General features: G+C 40.5%; 1 protein-coding gene across 1 annotated transcript; it reads right to left on the reverse strand.

Annotated features, from left to right (window-relative positions):
• Positions 1-187: 187 nt before the first annotated feature.
• On the reverse strand, positions 188-23271 carry LOC119885002 (protein Wnt-10a-like). The gene is made up of 4 exons (XM_038695267.1): positions 22833-23271; positions 20929-21194; positions 15402-15775; positions 188-1133 (listed from the first exon to the last, which is right to left on the reverse strand). The coding sequence occupies exons 1-4, from the start codon at positions 22892-22894 to the stop codon at positions 603-605; spliced, it is 1233 nt and encodes a 410-aa protein (XP_038551195.1). The 5' UTR covers positions 22895-23271; the 3' UTR covers positions 188-602.
• Between the last annotated feature and the right edge of the window lie 1857 nt (positions 23272-25128).

Consider the following 25128-nt stretch of genomic DNA (forward strand, 5'->3'; position numbering starts at 1 on the left):
TGTAACATGTAACATGACTGTGTTTATGCTGTAAGTTATCATATAGGACATGGAGGGACAACTGTATAATGTATCATCTGTTTGAAAAACACATCAAATGTCTCCCCCCATTTTTAAAGTTTCATTTGACGCAGACATCAGCCTTTTCACCTTATATATTGCTGGTGCTATGAAGCAATATTTTTCTTTCTGCATGCAATCTACTGCTTACTTCTAACTTCCTCTTTGCTCACCTGAATCCCATGCAGCTGTGTGTCAGTCAACATATGCAGATGAAACAACAATAGATTAGACCCCAAATTTCATATTTGGTGCTTTCATATATTTCAGATATTTATCTGATATGTCTCAAGAGGAAGGCAGTAAATATCCAAGCTCTCTGAGTTGTGGCAGCTTTATTTGCTGCATGTGCACACTCTTTACCAACATGCACATCTACCTCTCTGCCGGCTCAACTGCTTCACACGCTGTCGTTGCTCTTCTGGAAAACAGCAGTCCACCGCAAAAAAATGTATGGGCCATTCAAATGAATAGTCTTGGTTTAAAAATGTCTATTTGTCTTTGTTTTCTTTATTGTGTGCAGTCTTTTAGTGTGTGTTTCTTCATTTACAAACACTAACCCACTCTGTTATCCTGCACTCTTCGCACACCACATAGCAGCACCAGTGAAACTTGCAGTTGCAGCGTTCGCTCCGCGTCTGCTGAAGGATGTTATGGCCTCTCCCGCAACACAGACTTTCACAATTGTCCATGCCGGGGCTGGTCTTGTTGCAGATCCGCCCCTGCGTACCCGTTGAGTCTGACCCCAGGTCCCGCTCGCAGAAATCTGGTGACTTTTCAAAGTAGACCAGTTCATGGATGCTTGGCCGCCGCCGGTGTGTGTGGTGGTGATTGTGGTGGTTGTGATGGTTGTGATGGTTATGGTGGTTGTGATGGTTGTTGTTGTTGTGGGAGTGATCGAGCTGTCCGGTGTTTCGGTTGTGGGCCTTGATCAGCGTGGCAATGTGGAAGCGCTCTTTGAGGATTGAGCCCACCACCCGGAACTCTGGGGTGACCTGCCAGCAGGTCTTCAGCTGGCAGCTCCCCGATGTACCGTGGCACTTGCATTTCCTTCTCATGTGGTCGAGCACCACCTGCGAAAAAACACAGATGGAGAGAGACAAAAAAGAAAGAGTGGGATGAAATGAGGAAGTGAGGGAGGTGTGTGTGGAGAAAATGAGAGGGATTAATGACTTTCTTGATTAATGGTTACATTTGACGTATAATATAAACAGGTACAGACTAGATGTCATATTTCATACTGGCTTTCCTTCTTTTTTTTTATTTGTTTGCTCTACTAAGCAAGCCACTTTTCCAGTGTATAGTGAATGATGGCACATAATGCCCTGAAGAAACATCAGTCCCGCATTTAACAAGCCAGGTGGTCTGACTCTGAGCCTGTTGTCAAACATACTGATATCAAATAACACAGATGGATGCAGGTATTACCTAAACAGATAGTGGTGTAATTATTCATCTTTTGGCATAAGGTAATAAATCTAAGGTGTTTTCACTTTATTGATTTAATGCTGGCAGCAGTTGGAACCACGTGGATATCAACAGCCTGTTTGTATTGTTTTCATATTTTTACATCACAGGAGTTTTACATGATTACTAAGTACTACATTTGAAATCTTATATATGTCATGGTTTTGGTGTTTTAGTTTGGTAAGTTCCTGTTTTATTTTGTCCAATCTCTTGTGTTGCTGTTCCCTGCTAGAACAAACCATGAGAATATAGAGTCTTTAAGATGTACAAGAATGCTTCTGATGTCTATAGTATATATGCACACATAAATAAGCATAAACAAAACTGCAAGACCCACTCACCCTTTTCAGCAGCAGAAGCAGCAGGACACACACTACACACACACATAAACATTACATGGCATAAATCCTGTCTATCCCGGTAAAATTTACTTAAGGCTACATGTACGCATGTAAATATATATATATTTACTTATTTATGGGTATGTGTGTGTGTGTGTGTGTATGTCTGTGTGCATATGTTTATCAGTCATCACCTGTTCTAAACTTAAAGATCCTATTACCAACAGGAACACCAGGCCACCCAGAGTACTGACAGATGCTACTGCTGTTGCCGCCCCTATCAACATACACACACACACACACACACACACACACATACACGTCACACTGAACACTTCTACAGTTTAACACATCCCACACATGTGCTAGCAATAATGCTAATCTCCACACATGCACAAAATATAATCCATCAGTGAAATAACTATCCATGATAACAATGACACAGAAATGGTGAACTACAGGTACGACCAATTAAGGGAGATACGTACAGGAGTTTGTTAAAACATGGTAGGTGTGTGTGTGGGTTTCTTTGTGTGTGTGTGTGTGTACTGTATGTGTAAGCATGTGGACCATATGCTTGTGTATACATGGTGATACTGCCTGTATGTGCCTATGGTTGTGTGTCTGTCTGTGCAGGAATGGTCCTGTAGACTCTTCTTGCTTAGCTTCAGAACATGAAACTCTCCCATGAAGAGCATCACGTGGGTTATTTTTCTTTTTTACATTACATAGTCACACTCGCTCCATTATTTAACCAGGATTGTCCATTACAGAAACAACAGAAACATAGAGGGGAAAATAGAGATGGGAGAGATCCATCATATGTTGATTGCGACAGTTACCCACTTCTCAATGTCAATTTGGGCCGGTGCCAAAAATCAGATACTTCACTTTTCCAGTTTCATTGTGTGATTAAACCTTTCTCAGAAGGAGCGAGAACAAGTTCTTGAACACAGTAGAGGGCTTGGTTTGCATGTTATAAGGCTCCATGTAATGACACACAGTGGGTTTCCAGTTTTGCTTAAACATAAAGGTTAATTTATGTCAATATGATTTTCTTACTTATTTATAAAAATGTATACAATCAAAGCTAAAATAAGTTTAAGTTGCCTTCACTCACCAAACCCACCAGTATAGAGCATTTAAAACAAATTAAATGTCAGGAACATTGTTATCTTAAAATCTTTTTGATGGTATATCATAACAACAATATTCTTCAACAAAATTCTTTGCATTATTGCATGTTTCGCTGATGTGTCGGGATTACAGAAAGTAAAGTTACCGTTTTGGATAAACATGGTCCTACTATTATTTGGAGCGTTGAAAGAAGCTGTGATCACTGGAGATCCTAGAGGCTGAAAGGCTTTATAATAAACAACATTATAACAGCTCAAACAGCACTTGCCCTGAGTTCAGATTGCAGTGTTTGGATCATTTTTTACACAGGGGCAGAGGCTACCCCAGAATCACAAATGTGCTGGCCTTAAACACACTGTAAAGTCTGTAATCATGGAACTCTCCAACCCACTTAAACCTTAAAGAGACAAACTGACCTAGGAGTCATAATTGCATCCACATTGCTACTGTTTGAAAGTACATTTGCAGCAAGATGGGGGTTTCAAAGGACTGGAAAACAACAAAAACAGCTCAAAAGTGTTATTTCTAATGGTATTTAGTCATATTGTTGCAGCGGAAAAAATAAAAATAAAACAAATAAAAAATTGTTCTGGGAGATTAGAAACCACAGCAGCATGTCTCAAACATTTTATATGTACTAAAGCAGAGTAGTTTACATAAGAGTAAATATTACCCTAAGGCAGAAACAGCATTTGGAGATAAATTTTGTTCTCACTAAAATTGTGACGCCCACAAAACCATTGCTTTACAGTAGTACATTTAGTACATTTAGAGGGTGGTGTCTTGTCTTTGTTCGCATTTCCAAAACCCAAAACACAAGACCAAAAGTGTGAGGAATCGATTCACAAGACTGCCAAATCTTCTGCAATGACCGTGAGACTCACACAATTCATGTTTTTCACTCACTCTCACGCCACAAGTCCAAGTGGACCCACTCTGGAGCAGACAGTTTGTGTAAAGTCAGACATGTTAACCAATGACAAGGCCTGCAACAGCTTTTTAGATTTAAAGAGGAATACCACACCATTTAAAATGAACATATAGGCCGATTCAACATCAGAGCAATAACATCTGTGAGTTCTGTTTAAGAGTGGATTTATCCATTAAACACTCAAGGCATACTGCACACCCTGTGCTCTGACTGGGCAGGTCTTTAAAAAATATTGCAGGCTCCTAAAACCTCAACAAAAGAACATAACTCCAGGTGATGAGTACTTTGTGTGTGGGGGGAAATGTCAGATATTCTTTTGGCGTGTAGTTGAAAGGCAAACAGGTGCAATCCAGACCCTTAACAGGTAATAGGAAATGAGGAATCTGTCTGCTCTTGCTATGTTAGAAGTGGTCTGTCAGTACTGTATAACATGTGGAGTGATGATCCACATGACAGAAGAGCTGGGGGAAACACTAGTTGAGAACATTTTGTACAAGAGGAGAAAAAGAAAACAAATTGCAAATGATCACCAAATTGAACTTAATTTAATGGAAATGCTACATTGCATTTCAAATTTAAATTTGTTTTAAAAGTGTCGGACAAAATTAATGCAACATATGATATTTACTATTTAAAATGTATGGATATTGTTTCAATCAATATATAACCATGACACAAATTGGAGCAGGCCACAAAGGACCACTCTAATATCCAGACTAATTTTACTCATTTTGTGATTTCTTCCTGTTCCTTCTCATCAGTACCTGGGGTTATGACATCGTGTAGCAAAGACAAGAGAGAGAGAGGGGGAGAGAGAGACAGCATAGAAAAGTGTTGTCTGTGTTTACGATATCTGACTTGGCTACTGTGGAAAAGAGGAAGAAAACTGACGCAGTGATTTATAGCTGCCTCGTTGTAGATCTTGAGAATTAGCCCAGAGGCAATGCAGGGCCAGCGGAGGAGGGGCTGGTTGATGCAACTGTAGGGGAGTGCATATTACTTTAGGGGAGGGGAAAGCACAGGAAAGGAGAGACGAAAAGAGGATGACAGGAGCGGGTGATGATCTTTGGATTATCTCTTTGCTTTACCTACAACACTTGATACACAAAGGCTGTTTGTGTGTCTGTGAGGGAGTGGGTGGGTGTCACCTGTCTCTCTAGTCGATACTCCATCTAGGCTTAATCATCATGTCCTGCTCCTATTAGGCATACGGATTAGATTGTAATAAGCAATCCTATCTAACCTGTCAATCAGCTGTGATTGTTTTGGCAATCTGACCCAGGAAATAAACAAATACTGTACATCTAACTTGAGCCACTTTATACAAGCTGGCTAGAAAAGAACACTTTACATAACACATACTGTCAGCTACTGCGGTGCATGGTATAGATCAAAGAAGTGACAATGACAATGTGTGTCTCATTGCTTTCTCCATGTCTGCAAGTCCTTGCAATGTAAGGTAGACAGAATGCTAACTTAAAAAACTGTCTTTGAAAAATATGATTTACTGAATGATAAGATGGAAACCTGCTATTCCATTGCTTACACATTGGCCTACATTGCACATACACTTCAGCGATGTAATTGACTCAAAGTCAATGGTGGAGCACAGTTAGAAACAAACATCTGGCAAGTTTTAATTGGCTTAGAGAGTAAGACAGAGGCGTCTATAAAACAACCCCAGACAGAGATCAAATACAACATGTTGGTGGCAGATTAGGACTGCAGGCTACATACTGTAATACAGTAGACCAAGGCAAAAGCACGCCATACTGGAGTAGAGCAGACTATCGTGCAATGAAGAGGTGTGGACCAAGTCAGCTAAAGATCAGAGATGGTGTCTGGCCTTGTTACCACAGTCTAATGTTGAAAACGAGTGCATAAATTAGGTAAAGGTAAAGACTATTTTATTTTTGCCGTTACTGGAGAGAAAACAGCAGGTAGAATCAAAAGCCAGGGGACACGAGCAGAGGAAGAAAGCTTGATGACATGTGACCCGTGTCTTCAGCCAGAACTTAGATGTCTTAATTGTACTCTCACACTTTATTCTGTTGTTTTTTTGCTTTGTTGTTTTACACATGACCTGATGAAGTCATCAGTTGACAGTTTGTAATTGTAGTTGTATGAAACTATTTTTCACTTTCCTTATTTGTGTAAAATTATACTATGTGTCAATCAAATACTTTGCACGTGTGTTTAACCCATTCCCTTTAGAAATAGTCAATAATTATACTGATCGTTTTCGATATTATACAGAATTTATGAGGCAGTTTTTCAATCACTGCATGCATGTGCCTGTTGCCACCCTGTCAAACTTTGACCCACAACTGCAGAATGCCAAAGGTAAAGTTTTGCCACACTCCTTTTAGCCTAATGTTAAACCTGATTTTGTCATTCTGAACATCAAGATTTGGCTGAGTCAATACTGACTCAGTGGTAATGAAGGGGTTGGTGATCACTTGCAGCATAGCTTTTCTTGTAGAGGGAAAGTCCTGTGGCATGACACACATAAGACCACCAATCTGTGATGGAGGGAGCAATTAGCTGTCTGTGTAACAACGTTAATGAAGAATCCCAGAAGTATAATGCATTACGTTGTGCTCCTTTCTGTCAAATATTTAAAAACTGTGTACAGTTATGATTTGTTGTGTGGTGCTTGGTCTCCATGTTAAGCCACACTAATAACACATTTTACAATATGAGACTTATATAATATAGTTAACGTTCACCGTGTGGAGACACAGTCGCTGAGAAACTTCATTGCCAGTCATAACTAATTACACTGTATCGGCACATGTATAATTTATGCCTTATGCCCTGTTTTGTTGGGCGCATTGAATTTAATCATTGGCCAATCCCTGTGTCATCATCATTAACCACATTTGGGAAAATCCTAATCTAATATCTATGTGTCCCACAATCGACCCTTCCTACCGATAAACAGCAGACTAGTCTTCATGCTGCCTTGTGTTTGTCAGTTCAAAGAAAATCTACTAAAGGGCCTTTAAAGCCAAGCAGAAAGCCAAGGCGATATCAAAGCACACAAACAAATCCCACAGCAGCACATTAAGCCCAGACATCACTTTAAACAAATCAAACGCCTTGCTTCAAAAGAACAGTTAAGCGTCCACAGACAAATACACACGCAAGCATGCAAACACAATGGCATGCAATTACTGAGCAAATGCATACCTAGAGTATACAGTGAGAACTACATTAGAATGAGTGTCAGTTTGTGTGTGTGTGTGTGTAGTATTTACTCACTGTTAATTGCACACAATGTCCACAGCTCTCATTTAAAGACTCTAATAAAATGTTATTACCAGCTTAAGCACTTCCACCTGCTTTTACTATGAAACATTTGCCTCTGTGTATATTTACGTGGATGTGTCAGCGTGTGAGTAGAAGAATTGTGAGGATAGCATGCGGGCGTGTGTGTGTGTTTGTATGTGTTAGTGTGCACAATATGTGGCGGGTCAGATCAAATGCTTTGCCTCTGTACTGTCAGGACTCCGGATTGGTCGGCACACTGCTGATGATATGAAATGGCCACAGTGGAGCGCAGGACAAACCCCGCAGTAATGTTGCTATTTTTGATCAAACACACTTTTGCTTTTCATGTGGGACAATGAATTAACGTAAATGGCCTCTCCAGAGCAGTTTATCATTGCTTAAAGGTTAAATTAGGCATTAAAGGATCCCAGGAGTCCCACTATTGCTGGTTTGGAACAAGCTAGAGGGGGTGCTGCAGTATGTTCAGTTTTCTGGTGAAAGCAATGTCGTGCACACACACACAAAGTAGGTCTTCAATTGCCTGTAAACATCAGATTTACAAGCAGTTACAGATTCAGTTACCACCACATTTGTTACAGGTTTGAGTTGCAGGTGGCCAAATTATTTCACTTTTGAATCAATCCTATACCAAATCTCTCCTGTGCTGCTAAGCGATGCGATACATGAGTTGCTGCAGTAGGGGCTGGCATCAGACACAAGTGAATCCATTTTTTGCCTAGTGGAAGCTGATGTTATTGTACAATATAGTAGGTGCAGATTAATCACAAGAGAATATTTAGCGCCTTAAATTAAATTAGCTTCTGATGCATTAACATAATTTGGTCCAAGGGGAACTATTGCAAAATGTATGATATTTACATGAAGAGCCACACAAAGCTTGCACTTACCCCTGACGTTATGATATGGCAACTGGGCATCCATTAGCCAGTCGATCACGTGATAGAGGGACTGGCCAAAGAGGATTTGGCCATCTCACATTTCTATTGCTGCTATTTTATTCCAATTTAGTAAAAGTGTTCATTATAGCAACACAAAAGTGTAAATGAGCTTTTGACTTTAAAGCCAAAACTGCATTGTGCTGTTTGAGCATTAATGACTGCTGCACAGCCTATCTCACTTGAGTACTTTGAAGATCACCAAGAGTCAACAAAACAAGTGCCCCCATGAGCACGACCCCTAATAAGGATTTGGAGCAAGTCAGGGCAAATGTGCATAATCAGTTCCAGTATTGAACAGCAGTTTGGCTACATTACAGATTTAAAAAGGGGGTCAATAGAAGTTCAAATGTACAGTTCCCTTTCTGAAAAGGGGGATACTATCTTGCCGTACTGCCCTGAAGTCAGGCCCTGATGGTAAATTATAATTACCAGAAGACGCTTGCCAGTAACATGGCACACTGTTGCATAGCCAACACTGTCACCACCTGCCTAATGAGCAGACAGGCTTCAACAGAACCTTGACATGGCTCTAAGCTCTGCAACATGAACACAGGAAAGGGTGCCAAGCATTTGTTTTGAGGTGTGCTCTTTTAACGATTGAGAAGAACACTCTGAACACAAAACTTGGCCATGAAATTTACTTCTCTGGTGAAGTGTTTCCATGTCATAATCAGCCACTTTAAAAATGTAGTCAGTCAGCCACTGTTATTAACTACTGAACAGTAGTGTGTTTCAGTTCACTATAACAAAACCATTGAAGGCTGCATTGTGCACCTTCATAGTAAAATTATTGCAGGATTCTGACTACTTGGTTTTGGAGGGGTTTTAACATTTATTTTTATTATTTTTCCCAACTTACTCAAATTGTAGTTTTCTTTTTTTCAAGGGTAAACAAGCAGCTGGTCAAGTTTGACCTTTACATATGTATGATGTTAATGATGTGCTGACATCATATGTAAATTAACCTCCCCTCCGCATTAATTTCTTGTGCGCAGTGTACAGTATTATTTCTGTAATCAGTCCTATTGGAGAGAAGTTGGAGGAGGCAGAGCAGGAGAGGGGGAAGAGGGGAGGGAAGGAAGGGGCGAATCTCTTTCTACTTTCCGCCCTGGTGTTTGAAGTCTAAAATCTTTTGCAGGGTTTTAAACATCTGTTTCCAAACTGCCAGCAGCCACTAATTAGGGCTAAAAACAAGACGGGACGTCGTGAGAACCCTGGGGTGGGCATGAGGCGACATGCACACCCCGCTAAAAAACCACCGCATTCCTCTGCTTAAAGACTACTTCTCTGAAAGGGGGGAGGGGGTGGAGGGGAGGAGCAGAACGGAGGGAGGTGAGGTGGTGGTAGTGGCAGGTCGGTGGGAGGAAAGAGATACGGGAAGGGTAGGCATTATTTTGAGGCCCCACCTGTCAGTGTTTTCTAGGGGCCGTGTGTGTGTGTACGTGTCTACATCTCTGTGTGTGTGTCTGTTCCAAGGTCTTAAGGGGGTTTTGTTGCGGCTTTCTGTACTATTTGAAGTCATCAAGATGCGGTGTATTTTACAGTACAACAGCTCTCCAAAGACTTATCCTAAGTTAGCTCTCTGTCTCTTTTTCTCTGTCCTTAAGTGCCCACTCTTTCGATCTGTTCCTCTTTCTCTCTCTCTCTTCCAGCCAGGAATTGCCTCTGTACATCCCACTCATTCAAGCACTGATCTCCAGCCTGCAGTAAGCTGTACAAATCAACAAGCCCCTTGATGCATCTCCATGTAAACAAAGGTTTGGTATTGAACTGAAAGCTCACATTGTCCCCAAATTTTTCATTATACCTCCATTTTCCATGATAGATGTCCGTTAAGCTCATTTTGTAATTTCAACAACATAGTAGGGGAATAGAAATGACACAATGACATATAAGCCTGAACCCAACCAAGGGGTCATCAAGCTTGTGTAAAAATACAAGAGGTAAAGGTGAAGGAGCACTGGTTGTCATTTTTGTCATAGTCCTTAGAAAGAGGCTTTTCCAAAAACACGGTACAATCTATTTGATGTTGAGTCAAAGTTTTAATTGTTTGATTGATGCTTCGGATTGCTTGGCAGCCTGGCACACTGAAAACAAAATTTATTGCGAGGAGCCTGACAGCCAATATAAATATCCGTCTGGAAAGATCAAACCGTAAATTGAAATAAAGCTGAGTAGTGCAAGTTTTAGTTTGTTTTCTTTGAGCTGCTGTTACTCTTCTCAGTGTTTGAAGGGTGTGATTACGTATTCTGATTTTGAAAGATTTTCTCTGGAGCATTTCATCTGCCCAACGGTGGAACTGGATTGGTTTTATAAACTTGTTTGTAATATATATAATCTATAAAATTATATAATTTATTTTACTTAATGAACATTGTCAAAATTGTGCCTCCCATATAACACAGCAGCACCCTTATGGACTTGTCAGTTTTTGTTTCCAGTCACATCTACAGGTAATGTTGATTTCCACATCTTTAGTTGCCTATTACATTCAAAACACATCCCATTGGCTATATATATATAAGCCTTTATACTGCAAACAGTCCAAGCCAAAACAGAAGACAAATATTACTTTGATTCTGACTAGGACTGCAACAAACGATTATTTTCTCGATTAATCAATTAGTTGTTATTAGGTCCAGAAAATTGTGAAAAATGTCGATCAGTGTTTCCCAAAACCCAAGGTGACATCCTCAAATGTCTTCGTTTGTCCCCAACCCAAATATATTCAGTTTACTGTCATAGAGGAGCAAAGCAACCAAAAATATTCACATTTAAGAAGCTACAATCAGAAAATTTTGACAGTTTTTCTTTAAAAAAAATAGTTGGCGATTAATTTAATAGTTGACAACTAATTGATTAATGGATTAATTGACTCATCATTGTAATTCTGACTCCTCTCTATGCAACTTCATAGTGACAGTGATGTCTTTCTTTTGCCAAACTGATCCCTCTAATATCAAGGTATCACATGTAATTGTGGTTATGCCTGCATAATAAAAGTGGCATTTAAATATGAGGCTAATACGCTAATTTGTGTCTGTGTCATCATCATGTTTGAGGGCAGAATTAACAGCAAAGGCATTGTTTGGTGATTATTTTAAAATCTATTTATACTTACTTAAACTTATGTTTACACTTGTGTCTTCCTGGTACTACTACTCATAACCAATATTTGCATATAAGAGATTCAAATCCACACCTATTTACAGGAAGAGAGGGCTTGCTCAAGGGCATTTTGACAGGATAGACTGCGGCAAAAGGACAAACCAACAAGTAGAGACAAAACAGGATCAAACCAGAGGGAGTTTTGGATGTGGGGCAGTGTATAAGTCACTGTGCCGCCCTCCAAAGCTTCAATTATTGGAAAGCATGTGGCCTCAAGAGACAGTAGACAGAGTTAAGACAACATACAACATCCCAGGTTTTATAACCTTACTTACTAAATCCAAACAAAAGAGAAAGGCTCATGAACTCATTAGGCTACAACTAATGTCATATCAGCCCCTGCCCAAAGTTTACTCCCAAGGACACAGCACTGATTGGAATTTATGTCACCAGTCTATGACTATTTTTTCCATTACAGCTACTGCACAGAGGCCAGCTGTTGTTGAGTTCAGCTGACACGTCCCATTTGTGTTTTGTCTGCATAATCAAGGAAACCAGAAGTAAACTGATTGAAAGATACAGGCCCAAATTACTCAAGAGGAAACAGGGAACAATGAGCAATTTATGGTCGCTTCTTGTCTCTGTTAGACCACAGTGCTGGATATCATCAAGGCTTATCACTGTCATTTACATCGTTCTTTCCCATTGCCCACGGCAGAAACCTCTGTAGGAGCGTATTAGCCCAAAGAAGTTACCTAATTTTAACTTAATAAAACTGCTTAAAAGGCTTAAATTATTACAGTAATACACAATTTCATTTAATAGTTTACCCAGAAAAACTTTTTTTGACCCGTTTATGTAGTTAAAAAGAAGTCCCCATAATATAACTATAACAAACAACACTGATGATTGTTGTTATTTATTATTGTTATAGGTGATTTGATTATTACACATTGATCATTACACACGTCTCTTTAACATTGCGTGGAAGTCGGGTACAGTGCCCAAGGAGTGGCAGACTGGGGTGGTGGTTCCCCTGTTCAAAAAGGGGGACCAGAGAGTGTTTTCCAATTACAGGGGTATCACACTTCTCAGCCTCCCCAGTAAAGTCTACTCCAGGGTGCTGGAACAGAGGGTTCGGCCCATAGTCGAACCTCAGATCGAAGAGGAACAATGCGGTTTTCGTCACGGTCGTGGAACAACTGACCAGCTCTTTACTCTCACAAGGATCCTGGAGTGGACTTGGGAGTATGCCCATCCGGTCTACATGTGCTTTGTGGATCTAGAGAAGGCGTAAGACCAGGGAGGTGCTGCGGGACTATGGCTATCCAATCCCTGTACATCCAAAGCGAGAGCTGTCCGAGTACTCGGCAGTAAGTCGGACTCTTTCCAGGTAAATGTAAATGCTCCGTATTTGTATAGCACCTTTCTAGTCTTTTCGACCACTCAAAGCGCTTTTACACTATATCTGCATTCACCAGTCATACACTGAGCCTAAGTGCTCAAACCGAAACTAACATTCACACACTGGCGGAACAGCCACCAGGGGCAATTCGGGGTTCAATATCTTGCCCAAGGGCACTTCGACACGCAACCAGGGGATTGAACCGCCGGCCTTCCGATTAACGGCCAACCTGCCCTTCCTCCTGAGCTACAGCCGCCCGGGTGATGGTTGGCTTTCGTCAGGGCTGCGCTTTGTCACCAATCCTGTTTGTGATATTCATGGACAGGATATCGAGGCGTAGTCGTGGCGAGGAGGGGCTGCGGTTCAGTGGGCTTGGGATCTCGTCACTGCTTTTTGCGGATGATGTGGTCCTGATGGCATCATCGGTCCGTGACCTTCAGCTCTCACTGGATCAGTTCGCAGCAGAGTGCGGAGCGGTTGGGATGAGGATTAGCACCTCTAAATCTGTGGCCATGGTTCTCAGCAACAAACCGGTGGAGTGCCAACTCCAGGTAGGGAATGAGTCCTTACCTCAAGTGAAGGAGTTCAAGTACCTTGGGGTCTTGTTCACGAGTGAGGGGAGACTGGAGCAGGAGATTGGCCGGAGAATCGGAGCAGCGGGGGTGGTATTGCACTCGCTTTGCTGCACCGTTGTGACGAAAAGAGAGCTGAGCCGTAAGGTAAAGCTCTCGACCTACCGGTCAATTTTCGTTCCTACCCTCATCTATGGTCAGTGTGGAGATTATATCTCCACACTGGCCGGGGAACGCCTCACGATCCCTCAGTCAGAGCTGGTTAATGTGGCTTGGGAAAGTGAAGTTTGGGGTCCCCTGCTGGAGCTGCTGCCCCCGCGACCCGAACCCGGATAAGCGGATGAAGATGGATGGATGGATGGATGGATGGACACTGACTACTACAAGAGAATAAATAACAAATAATAATAAAACAGGAAAAACAGGAAAAGTCTGCTTATCAGTAAGAAAGCTATATAAAACTACAGATGATGATTGAGTCTCTTTACTTCAACATTGTGGCTAATCTGACACTGCAGAAATTGAACATAGTGAGCACAAGACCACCTTCATAACTGAACAAAGTTAGTCCAAACTAGCAACGTTCCCAGATCTGTCAATCCTTTAAGTCGTGAGAGTTGGATAAATTACTAAGTTTCCCTGAACAAAACACAACAGGGGCACGTACAGCTAATTAAAAAAGTAGTAACTCGAGTAACAGCCTGACACAAATTGTGTACAAGCCATCTATCTATAAATCTGTAGATTTGTATACTATCTACTGGCCTTATTGTCCTGGGAATCTGACAATAACACATCAATTACAAATTAAAGCCAACAAAATAACCATTTGCACCAGGCTTCTTTGACTTTATGATACGTGTATTAAGCCAATCCTAATTCATAAAATCATCTTGGGCATCATATAGGAAAGTCCCACTGTGGCCACCATAACAAATAGACATTCCTCTCTTTGGTTTGCACTAAAAGAGGGTAAAAGGGCAAAGACCCATTACAAGACCAAGCTCATAATGATATAACTGTTTTTTTCTCTGGGTATCCTGTTTAAGAAAATACTATTTTATTCAATCAAAAACTGTCGAAACCTGTTTCAACAAAGCCTAGCCATACAAATATGCTAACCAGTGTAACTAAATGATTGGAGAGAAATTCAACAAAAAATAACAATTATAATCTCCTGCAAACTAAAAGAAACACACTAGCAACAGTAATCAATGTTGCAGCGTCACACTCTGCCTCTGCTCCATTAATAAGGTTTTTTTTTCAAAAGAAAAATTTTTTTAGGATAAACAACTGCCCTGTAGTGCTGAAAGGGAACCTAAAGAGCAGCCATTACTGAGTGCAGCTTGGGCTAACTAACTCCTTTAACACACACACACAATACATAGATAGTCTGACAATGACCGGCCACTGTTGACCCAATCAATAAAATCAGATTGTGTTGTGCACTGTAGCATTATGATTGGCCCAGTAGCACTCAACACACCCGCTCTCCACCTGTTTTACCGTGTAATATCCATCCATCCATCCATCGTCAACCACTTATCCTCCGTACAGGGTCGTGGGGGGCTGTTTGTTTGTTTGTTATTATTGTCTTTACATATCTGTGAGTTCAAATCTGTATTCCGTTGTTATTTCCAACTATTTTAACTAAGTACAAGCGAACCAAAAGGTTTTGTTTGTCCAAATAGTATGCTTATTATACAAGTGCATTTTTATATTACACCCTTGTGTATCTGTATTAACACATTGAAACATAATAAACAAAGTAAAAAAAAAAAAAAAAGAAGCTAACCAAGAGCCACTGTAGACACTATAAAACTGTGTTTAAATGCTGAGTAGTGCTCCTGGTAAACTGATGTGTAAAATTGGTGAAGTACCGCTTTAATTTGAGGTAAAAGGCACAAATTGAATAAGTTACTGAATTCAAAGTAGATCAGAGTTGTTAAATACTAATCCTGGAGTTATCAAAATCACAGAGAACAATATTAAAATGTAGGACTGGCTTAAATTAAATTAAAATCTTGCTCTCTGCTATGCTATGCTACAAGGCTTACGGTTGCAAGACGAAAATAATACAAATACAAAATCTCACTCAAAATGCTCACAAATGCTCATCCTCTCACTTACGATCCCTTCCTGACTCACCTGTCTCCCAACTCTATTATTATGCAGCCTCATACGGGCATGGATGTCTTTGTAGGTTTCGCGGGCATCCAAGAAGTCCCTCGAGAACTTCTCACCGAATTCCACATCGGGACTGCAGCCACCCCACTCCCAGGAATCCTGGGGTCCTGGCAGGTCAGCGGGGAAATGCTCCATAACGCCGTGTACCATACCCTTTCCCCGGTGGATGGCCTCCAGTTGCAAACGGTGCAGTTTGATGCGAAAGGCCTCCTCGTCCCCACGGCGCTTCTCGTCACAGCTGCATGCCTTCAGTTTGCCCATGGAGCAGGCGTTGGCCACTGCATGTACCACACCTGCTGCTGCAATGGCATACGCAAAGGCACTCTCTCTGAAACCTGTGGGGTGAAAGGACAGTATCATGGTGTTGGTATATAGCATACTGTGGAAGTAGAAGGTTATAGGAGGTACAATAATAAGGAAACAGAGTTTGGGAAAGGAAAGACTGGGATCTTTTGTCTAAAAAGAAGTGTCTAAAAAACGAAAGTTGACATGATGGCTGAGTCAATATTCAACAATGTGCCAAATTTCTTTTAAGAAGCCGCTCTAGAGGCATTTATGTTGTAAGATGGAGTTGATGTAAAATGTTAATAAACGTTAAAATAACCTGCAGGCAGAACATACTAGTGCATCTGTGTAATGAACCTGTCAGGTGAAATGAGAGGATTACCAGGTAGATGGAGGATGACATTTGCTAGGTAACAGTCCAAACTCATATAACTATGATTAAGGTGCTGTTTTCAAGTGTTTTTTAGTTGTGGTAGATTTTCTATTTTTAACTGAAAAAGCATCCAAAACTATTTAATTCCCCACATTAAAGTTCTGTTGTAAAACTGCTGGATAAAACTTTAAGATGTCAAGTGATTTTCCTAGCCCTAAAACTTTAACAACAGCTAAATAAGCAAGACAAAGAGATGTTTCAACCTCTCTGTTAGCAACATGCGTCATAATGTTTAGTGAGTTTGCACGCTTTGTTTCACCTACCATCAGTAATGCTGTAGTAAAAAAGCTTCCTCTATTTTGATAAAGACAGACATACAAGTTTTTCACACATGTATATACACACACGTCAAGACTCTATAACCGGGGGAAACATCTGGGACGATAGCAATTAAGTGTTCCAACACTTGCGTATTTGTCTCTGTGGGCCAGCTGAACGTGAACAGACCCCCACCACTCCCATCAGAGGACTCACAGAGGACTACTAAAGGGGCTGCGCCTCCTTCTGTCTGTCCTGCTGCTTAAATACAAGATACAGTATGTGGCTGTACTACTCACTGCTGTCTACTTGCATGTACTATCTATGTAAGTGAGTACAAATCAGCTAGAACCTGAATTTGTGCTGCAGCACTGTACACAACATGACCACTTGAGGTTTTGAACCAAACTTGGTGCATTTCTGGATTTGCCTGCCTCCCTCAGTCAATCCTTCTCCTCCACGAATGTTCTTGATTCCCTTTTTAAATCTTCAACACTTTCAAGTGACCTTTCATCCAAGTTGGTAACCATTACATTTGCTATTCTGGGCCAATTGGCACTCGGTCACGGGCTTACTTCTCTGGCTGACTGAGTGGCATCAGATGGCTGGCGTTTGATCAATTTATCTGCTTCTGTCATTTTATCATTTGCAGTGAAACTTTAGGTCCAAACTACATGTTTCTGTAGGTGCATGTGTTCAGGTTAGAAAGTCTGATAACGCCATATCACAGCTTTTGCCTTGTAATCACTTCAAATTGGCTCAGACGGACTACTGCATGTAGAGAAGGTGGTTAAATGTCTGTCTAAAATGCCTTTACAGCTAAACACATCCCTTTCTTCCCAACAGCATATCTAACTTGCGTGCGGCACATGTAATAAGTGCAGCTCCACCGCAACTGATTTGCAATTCTGCAGACTAATGTTACAGTACTCTTCTCTTACACACACACACACATAAACACATTTATGTCCATGTCCAATTGTGGAATCCTTGAATATTGAAGGATGAAGTGCAACAGAAGCACTTACACTCGTACCCTCCACAGTGTTTGTTGTTAGATCTCAGCTTACAGCCTATGACCACTGGTGCCCTCAGGTTCTATAAAAGCAAGCCCCACTGGCAGTCACTTACTGGTGTAGAAAACAGTGACGATTATAATGGAAACTTGTAAAGAAAACATGAAACGAAACCACTTAGGAGTTTATAGCGCACTGCTTGAAGGGGAAATGATTCAGGCTGCTTGTTGGAGTCAAATAAAAAGCTATTAACTGGAACTGCCCCTTTTAGCACTGTTTGATGTTACTGCCTTATTTATGTATTTAAGTAAACTTGATATTATTTTGTTTTTGTGAGATATGATGTAAAGGTTGACGTATTGTTTGCTTTTGTATACTTGACATTAGGGACACAAAAAGTCACAGTCACAATGAATGAATCAGAAATTCATCTGTCGAGCAAGTTGTGGTCTGTAGTTTTCCTATGCAACTTACAGCACATTCTGCAGAAACAGTAACACTATTGTCACTGTAAAGCAACTTTACTGACATACTTATTCAGAAACAAATGTTGTGTCACTCCATCACCATCACTTTCTATTTAAGACAAACGTATGATTCAAACACTCCTGCCTGCAGAACTTAAAGAATATTTACAAGATATTGTCACATTGTGAATGATCACTTCCTTACTTTGCTTTACTTTTCACTAAATCAAGCTCAATTAGTTTTGCCCAAGGCAATTCTAGTTTCACTCATTTATTCAAGTCTCCCAGTTGAATTGAACTTAATGAAAAGTTGTCCTTATCTAAACAAAATCCGTAAACTGTGTATTCAAAATCTGTATATATTAAAGTCAGAGACAAGATGAAGGTGTATCATAAGTGTTATACTGAACCAATGTCAGGTGTCACTTTCAGACCGACTTTAGCCCCGTGTGAAAATGTCATTCGGCAAAGCACTGGAATAAACAGGCCTTAAACAGCAGTCCCCCACCTGCTTAATATCTTTGAAAAAGCAGTGAGTCGACCAGATAGAGGGTTGATTTTCAGTTAGAAAGGAAGCAAACCTCAAGTAAACAATCTGGCAACATTACCCATATTGTCTCTAGCTGCACATACCCTGCCCTGAAACCTGCATCGATAGAATGTTTGGGCCACAATCGGAAACGACACATAACACAACAAAGACATTCTACAATTATTTAGGTTGATATAATGACCTTGTTAGACAAAAGTTGCTTATTAACACACCCAGCAGACCCAGCAAAGTTAGGATTCACATGGAGTAGTCTTTGTGTTCACCTGATGAATCCAAGTCCAAAATTCACTCTCACCACCACCACCACCACCTTGTCCCACACAAGGTAGGGGAAGTGAGCGGGATGGCACTTAGGCACATCCTTATACATAGAAAGCCTGTTTTAGCTCTTGCCCCCGGAAGACTAGGAACAAATCAATCTAACAAATAATTCACCGGTGGCGGCACGCCCGGCTGAACTGATGGCAGAGGAAGTGACAAAATGAATTAAAGATTCAAAGGAAACTGTCACTTTGTGTTACAGAAACCGACTAAACAGGTTTATGCTTTTGCCGCAGAGAGTTGGGAAAGTGCTGAGAGCAAATTCACAAGCACTTGCACTGGCAAGGGACGTAAGAGCATTAGGAGCAGCCCAGCGAGGGAGGACACAGACACAGGGACAGAGAAAGATAGGGAGAAAGACCAAGAGAGGGATTCTATCCATGTATTGCTTGACGGCCTCTTTAGCCTAGTTTTTAATGCAAGCTAAACGTGAATGAATATGGGGCCATAAAAGTTATCAGAATCCATTAGCAGAGAGGCACGTGGCAGAGCCAAAGAGGATCTGAGCAGCGTCTGAAATAGTAAAATTAGACACCAAAATAAACACTGAGATGCAGAGCCCCTAATACACAACTCAAACACTTTAGAATAGAAGAATATCAAAACATTTGAGGAAAGTTTGCAAGAATATTTGAACGAGACGAGGTTCCAATGCTGACAAAAGTCATTTGTATCAGTTTTACTTGAATGGCTTTGTGTCATAGTGTAAACGTTTCTTCAGGCTGTAAAAACACTAAACTTAGTTAAACTATAGTTTGGTGTACATAAGCCTTGTGTGAGACTAGGTTATTAATTTTTCAATGGACAGTTACATCGAACATTTGTGTTAATTCTGTCTAATCCATGTCTGTAAAACTCAATTTTTCAGTAGCCACACACAATACTGGCTGCAGCAACTTAACTTGTATCATTTGTTTAGCTTCTGTGGAGCAGAACGTATCAACATGTAACAGATGAATCATCCAATTTAAAGAGATTGTTTATGTCAGTGGTTTGGAGTTTCTGCACCCGAGGCAAACCAGGGATGCCAGACAACCAGCAACTGCCTTTACTAATAATGACAAACAGCTTTTCAATGAGTCACTGAGGAGTGAAAGTAAAGCCAGAGGTGTGTAAGCATATACTGTAATTATGATTATTTTTAAGTTAGACATTGGTGACAAAAAGTCCTCAATGAGGGTTACAAAACTACAGTTTCATGGTTGTCTTGCTTAAGAATGTAAATTACTAAGCACTATGACACGCCATCCCAACATTCTAGGGTCCTTTTTAGTAGAAATGAAAAAAATTGAAGCTATGTTTGCATAGGAATGTTCTTCCTCATTTGGTGAAACTGAAATCGAACTTAACTCAAGAGTCAAACTACCAACCACATTGTGCACTGTTCATCCATCCAGGTGCTCTGGCTACTAAGAAACTGATGCCTTTTCCAGTCAATAAACTGGGATGGGTCCATCTGAGGACTTCCCAGCGTTAAAGATCCTCTTTCATCCTTTGTGGCTGAGTTGCAAAGCTCCCAGCACTACAAAGTGTCAGAGAAAACTGATCTGCATGAGGTTTGGTAATCTTGAGGTGACGAACTACTTTTGAAGTTACCTGCTTTTTTGTACAGGCCGATACACTAGGGTGGTTAGAAAGTGCATACCCGTGTGCTAGTCACTAAAGATAACCTAATCATTTGGAGTTTCATTTAATTCTTCTGAGCTAACATTAAATAATTGTGTCTATGAGGGACAATGATCCCTTTTGATGATCTTTTGACTGAATAATATTACACCAGTGCTTGTTAAGGATGTGTATCTTTGTGGTAACTAATCTTTCTAAGCCTATCCTTTCAAGGTATTCAATCAAAGTGTGTTTGAGGATGAAACCACAGCTTGTTTGAAGGCCTGCATGCCTATATATCATTGTCTTTTCAGCAGGTAGCCTGTTGTGACATCTCAACTTGCCTACACCTCATTATCCTAAAGGTGGAGGTGTAAACCTTGTAGGTTTTCTACAATCAACAACATTTTGCTTCCCCAGTGCAGTAACGTTTTGGAAGTTGGAATTGGAAAGATGCAAAATGCTTACAAGAAAGGCAGATGTGAATTCAAATGAAATTGTACAGTAGACCAATTTCGGTAATATATTGTATAGTGACCATAAAACTGACCTCTTTTAAAGACTATGCTGTCATAGGGTATTTTGTTCCTAGTCTCCAGACTGGAGCAGTTCCAGCGGTGCCCTCTGAACTGGTGCTGGCACTCATGGATGGCAATCTGAATTCCCTGGATTGCTGAAGCTGTGACGTCTGGGTTCCGCATGCACACCTCCAGCTGGCGCCGTGTCAAACCTGGCAGCGTCAGGCACACCGTGTTGGCATTCAGGATTGGATCGATGTTGGGGAGCTTCAGGCCCAAGATTTCATTGGAGTCTACCCTGCATGGAGCACACAGGTCAGGTTATTGACAAGACAAACGTACAATATTTTCTGTTATTGGTCCTGTGAGCATCACACCTCTCAATTCCCACAGTACCAAACAGACGACCTGACTTGTTGTCCCCAGTGTAGTCAGTTCCTCTAAAACCTCAATAACTGTGGGTTGATGGTTGCAAAACCATCTCCACATCCTAGCAATGACTGCTGACTATACTATGCTTAGATGACAAAAATATCTAATGCTTATTGATACAGAATAAAAATCAAAGGTCCAGTGGGTAATTTTAGAGGCATGTAGGTTTATACTGATTTAACCAAAACCTGCAACACTCTGCTTGCATTTAATGTTGATTCAGGCAGCCAAATTCAGTTTTGTCTCCTGATCTTGACTTTGACAACAACTTTACTGTGCAGTGCAAAATAACAGTTAAACAGCAGAACAGATGAGTTGAAGTGGGGGATGAGGGCACAGCATCCACTTTGTTGGCATGAAACCAATAGTTTAGATGCGCAGCTGGGGAAAAAAAAACTCCCTCCCTCATATTAATCACCTAAGGAAATCAGTTAGTGCGTAAATTCAATGACATTTTTGCTGTAAGGTGTGTCTCTCAGTACACAACTGTCAGCGGCTTCTGTGAGAGATCAATCGTGTGTGCAAAAGTAACTCAGCGCCCAAAGCTCTTTTTTACTCACAGAGAAACAGTGACACACTGATCATGGCTGGAGAGCTGCAAAGTGCCCAGCTTTTCATTTCATTATCATTACAGGTAAAACACAGGTGGATGTGTCAGGCGCATGTATGGCTGTGGGAACACATACACACAAACACACACACACACACACACACACATCTCTATATGCACATGCTCAAGCACACCCTGACATGCAGACACAAATACCCAGGTGTAGGGAGGAGTGTACAGTAACACACCACAGACACTCACACAGCTGCAGAAACTTTGCAAACTACTGTATTTCTTTCCATAGTTTTGTCAAAATGTGGAACTTCTGCCTGTTTCTCTTCTGCAAGCCTCTTTATCAAAGACACAAACTTAAAAACGATAATGCATGTTCTGCTGTAACAGTAACCAGTAGCTTTGGTCTCACCATCACAAACCCATAACATCAAATGTTGGTCATTTGAATAGTGGTGTCCTACTTTCTAGGTGGTATTGCATTTTGCCTTGGTAATTCCAGTTAGGCTTCTGTTGCTACCTGTTGTGTTTCCTGCTTTGACAGTAAACCTGTTTCAACAACTAACTTTCCAAAGTGCAACTTTTTATTGATTGGCAACATTGTTTGGGAATGAGGGGTGCATGTGAAGCAGATTTTCAAGTAGGCTATTTAAGTTAGCAAACCTGCAAAAAGGGAAACGTGAACTAATGTTTTATTATTTATTTTATTTTGTATATGTTAGCTTTAAGCACATGTTAGCCAGATCAACAGAGGTTATTTAGCATATGCTTAAATAGATAATTAGGATAATTAGGCTATTTAATTCAGTATTAGTAACATAATTTATTGTGTTAAGTGAAGAACTAGAGATGCTCTTTCAGTACTACATTAAACGAACACAGAGATTCACTTTTTTGGTCACATTGTTTGAGTTCAGGCATCTCTTATTAAACTCAACTCACCTTCTATCCAAGAGACAGATAACTGCCAAGACGCATGTTATTCTGAGGACCGAGTGTTCCATTTTGTCCTTGTAATTAAGAAAAAAAAGTTTTAAAAATAAAAAGACAGGAGTTTAACGTCCAATATTCCGCCTTAAAAGTTTAGGGAGGACAACAGAAGAGGGTCAAGTCAGGTCCGGCTAGACGTTGGCGCTGGTCTTGACAGCTCCGACGAAAGTCCAGATGTGGTGCCAGCCAGCGGCGGGATACTCATTCAAAAAAAGTTTCATCAACCTCCAACTTACTGAATGGAGGATGTTGCTACAAGTCTGAGGAAAAGTCAGTGTTGTCTTTCTCATACACATCCGTACATATTCCGGTGTCTCCGCCAAGGTATTTTCATTGGTATAACATCCGAGAGAGACGGCTGAACCAAGATATGCGCTGTACATGAAGTCTGCTGTGATGTTTCAGTGCGCACCGATAGTCCTCTAAACTACTGCACTTAGCGCTTCGCCAGCCCACTTTTTTTTTGCGTCACCCAGAGAGCAGGAGAGCGCCAAGGGAGGTCAAGTGCCTCGTTAAAGCAAGATAGAGATCCCCTTAGATAAGGTAACCCGAAACACTTAGTCTGCGTCCTGAGGAGTAATATTTAAATTCACTGGAGGAGCGATTCTGAGGATGAGTGCATAGCAAAAGTTAAGAGTAGGATACTTTTTTATTGATTTCAGCGATTGGAGATTTGGTTAAAAAGGTGATGATGAAGATGATTAGGAGGAGGGGAGAAAGGATCAGGTAAGAATAATAATGAAGATGTTTTTTTGATTAATGATGATTAGATAATGAAGATGAATTAGATTTTATCTTCAAATGAACCATGATTTTCAACTCCTGTGTGTATTTGCATCTGTGTACACTGACACACTTTTTGTATCCTGCAATGACAAAAAGAGCTAACAACTGGGGAAATTGAATTCTTCACTGTATACCTACATTCTTAATTTACTCTTTAGCACTTCAGAGTAGATCTTATTTAGAAAGCAATTATGTTCATTCTACAATGAATTAAAAGCGAGCTTTTTTGTGTGTGTGTGTTTCACTTCCACAAAGTTGCGTAAATATCCTGACTCATTTTCACTTGTACGGGTGAAGATCTTACACTTCCCATAATACAACAGCATCTTTCAACACCACCCATCCTGTTGTAAACAGGAGGTACCGTTTACATCATCAGGGTTGATTATTTTGTCCGACTCTAGAAATATCTTCCAGAGGCTGTGTAACAATGACAAGTAAACTTATTTTGATGTGTAAAATCAATGGCGTTGTCCTTTATTTTATTTTATTTTTTCAGTGAACAAGAATCTGTTTTAAAACACCAATATTTGTACTGGAGGTGGGTTTCTTTGTTTGAATTATGTCAATGTGAGGACCCTCCTGCCCTGTGAGTAGAAAATGAAAACCATGAAAAACTGTGGGGTTGTTAAAATTGTCGGCTGAAGTTCCCATTGCTCTCTGACCTTGTCTGTGTGTCATGGCCTTTAATCTTTCCATTTAAATGACTATAAACTATACAAACAGCTCCCTCGTTGATGAAGACCACATGATATCACTCATCTCAGTGCTTTATGAGCAGCCTAGAATAAAGATGCAGAAACCACAAATAAAAAGGTTTTCCCCCCACAGTAGAGGGAAGCAAGCATTCTGCCAGCATGGAGTCACCAGAGTAGTAAAACACTACACAAGTTTAGCATTCAGACGCACTTAAGTTGCCATACACATATTTAGAAGATCAGGGAAACAATCCCACATCAAATTTTCTCAGAGAGATTTATCACAGATCTGGAAGATTTGCCCGGGACAGCAACTTTGTGTTTAATAATTTCAAGGCATGTAAGGAAAGCAGGCGTGTTAGTAGACTTGGTGGTTTTTGTGACTTTTGGTTTGGTTCTACAGCAGGATGTATTGCACCTGTCATCCCGTCTTTCTGTCTCATCATGACTGATGACAACGTTACTTTTGAATCACAGTTCCTTATTAACATGACTCATACCCCCTGTCTCCACTTAGAGAACTAAACACAGCAGCAGAAAGGACCTCAATTGTGACACTATTATGAGAGCGAGTGAGGCAGAAGCAAAGAGAACTTATTTAGACATAAAACATAGTCATGATAAAGATAAATATACTCATGAAAAGTCATAAAATAGAAAATAAATTATTTTATTTTATTTTATTTATTTACTGCCAATTTGTAACATTAGTTATCTCATTGCACTTTCATAGAGCAGGTCTAGATCGTACTCTTCTTAGTAAT

Source organism: Micropterus salmoides, unplaced genomic scaffold, assembly GCF_014851395.1.
Source record: "Micropterus salmoides isolate LMB-PRFRI ecotype aquatic unplaced genomic scaffold, ASM1485139v1 Ms_hic_scaffold_3843, whole genome shotgun sequence".
In the NCBI taxonomy this organism is placed as follows: Eukaryota; Metazoa; Chordata; class Actinopteri; order Centrarchiformes; family Centrarchidae; genus Micropterus; species Micropterus salmoides.

Excerpts from the sequence above, each read along its gene's own strand:
- LOC119885002 (XM_038695267.1), bottom strand. The coding sequence starts at position 22,894 with ATGGAACACTCGGTCCTCAGAATAACATGCGTCTTGGCAGTTATCTGT. Across the intron at positions 21,195-22,832 it reads ATCTGTCTCTTGGATAGAAG|GGTAGACTCCAATGAAATCT; the intron begins GTGAGTTGAGTT and ends TGCTCCATGCAG. Across the intron at positions 1,134-15,401 it reads ATAATAGAGTTGGGAGACAG|GTGGTGCTCGACCACATGAG; the intron begins GTGAGTCAGGAA and ends GTTTTTTCGCAG.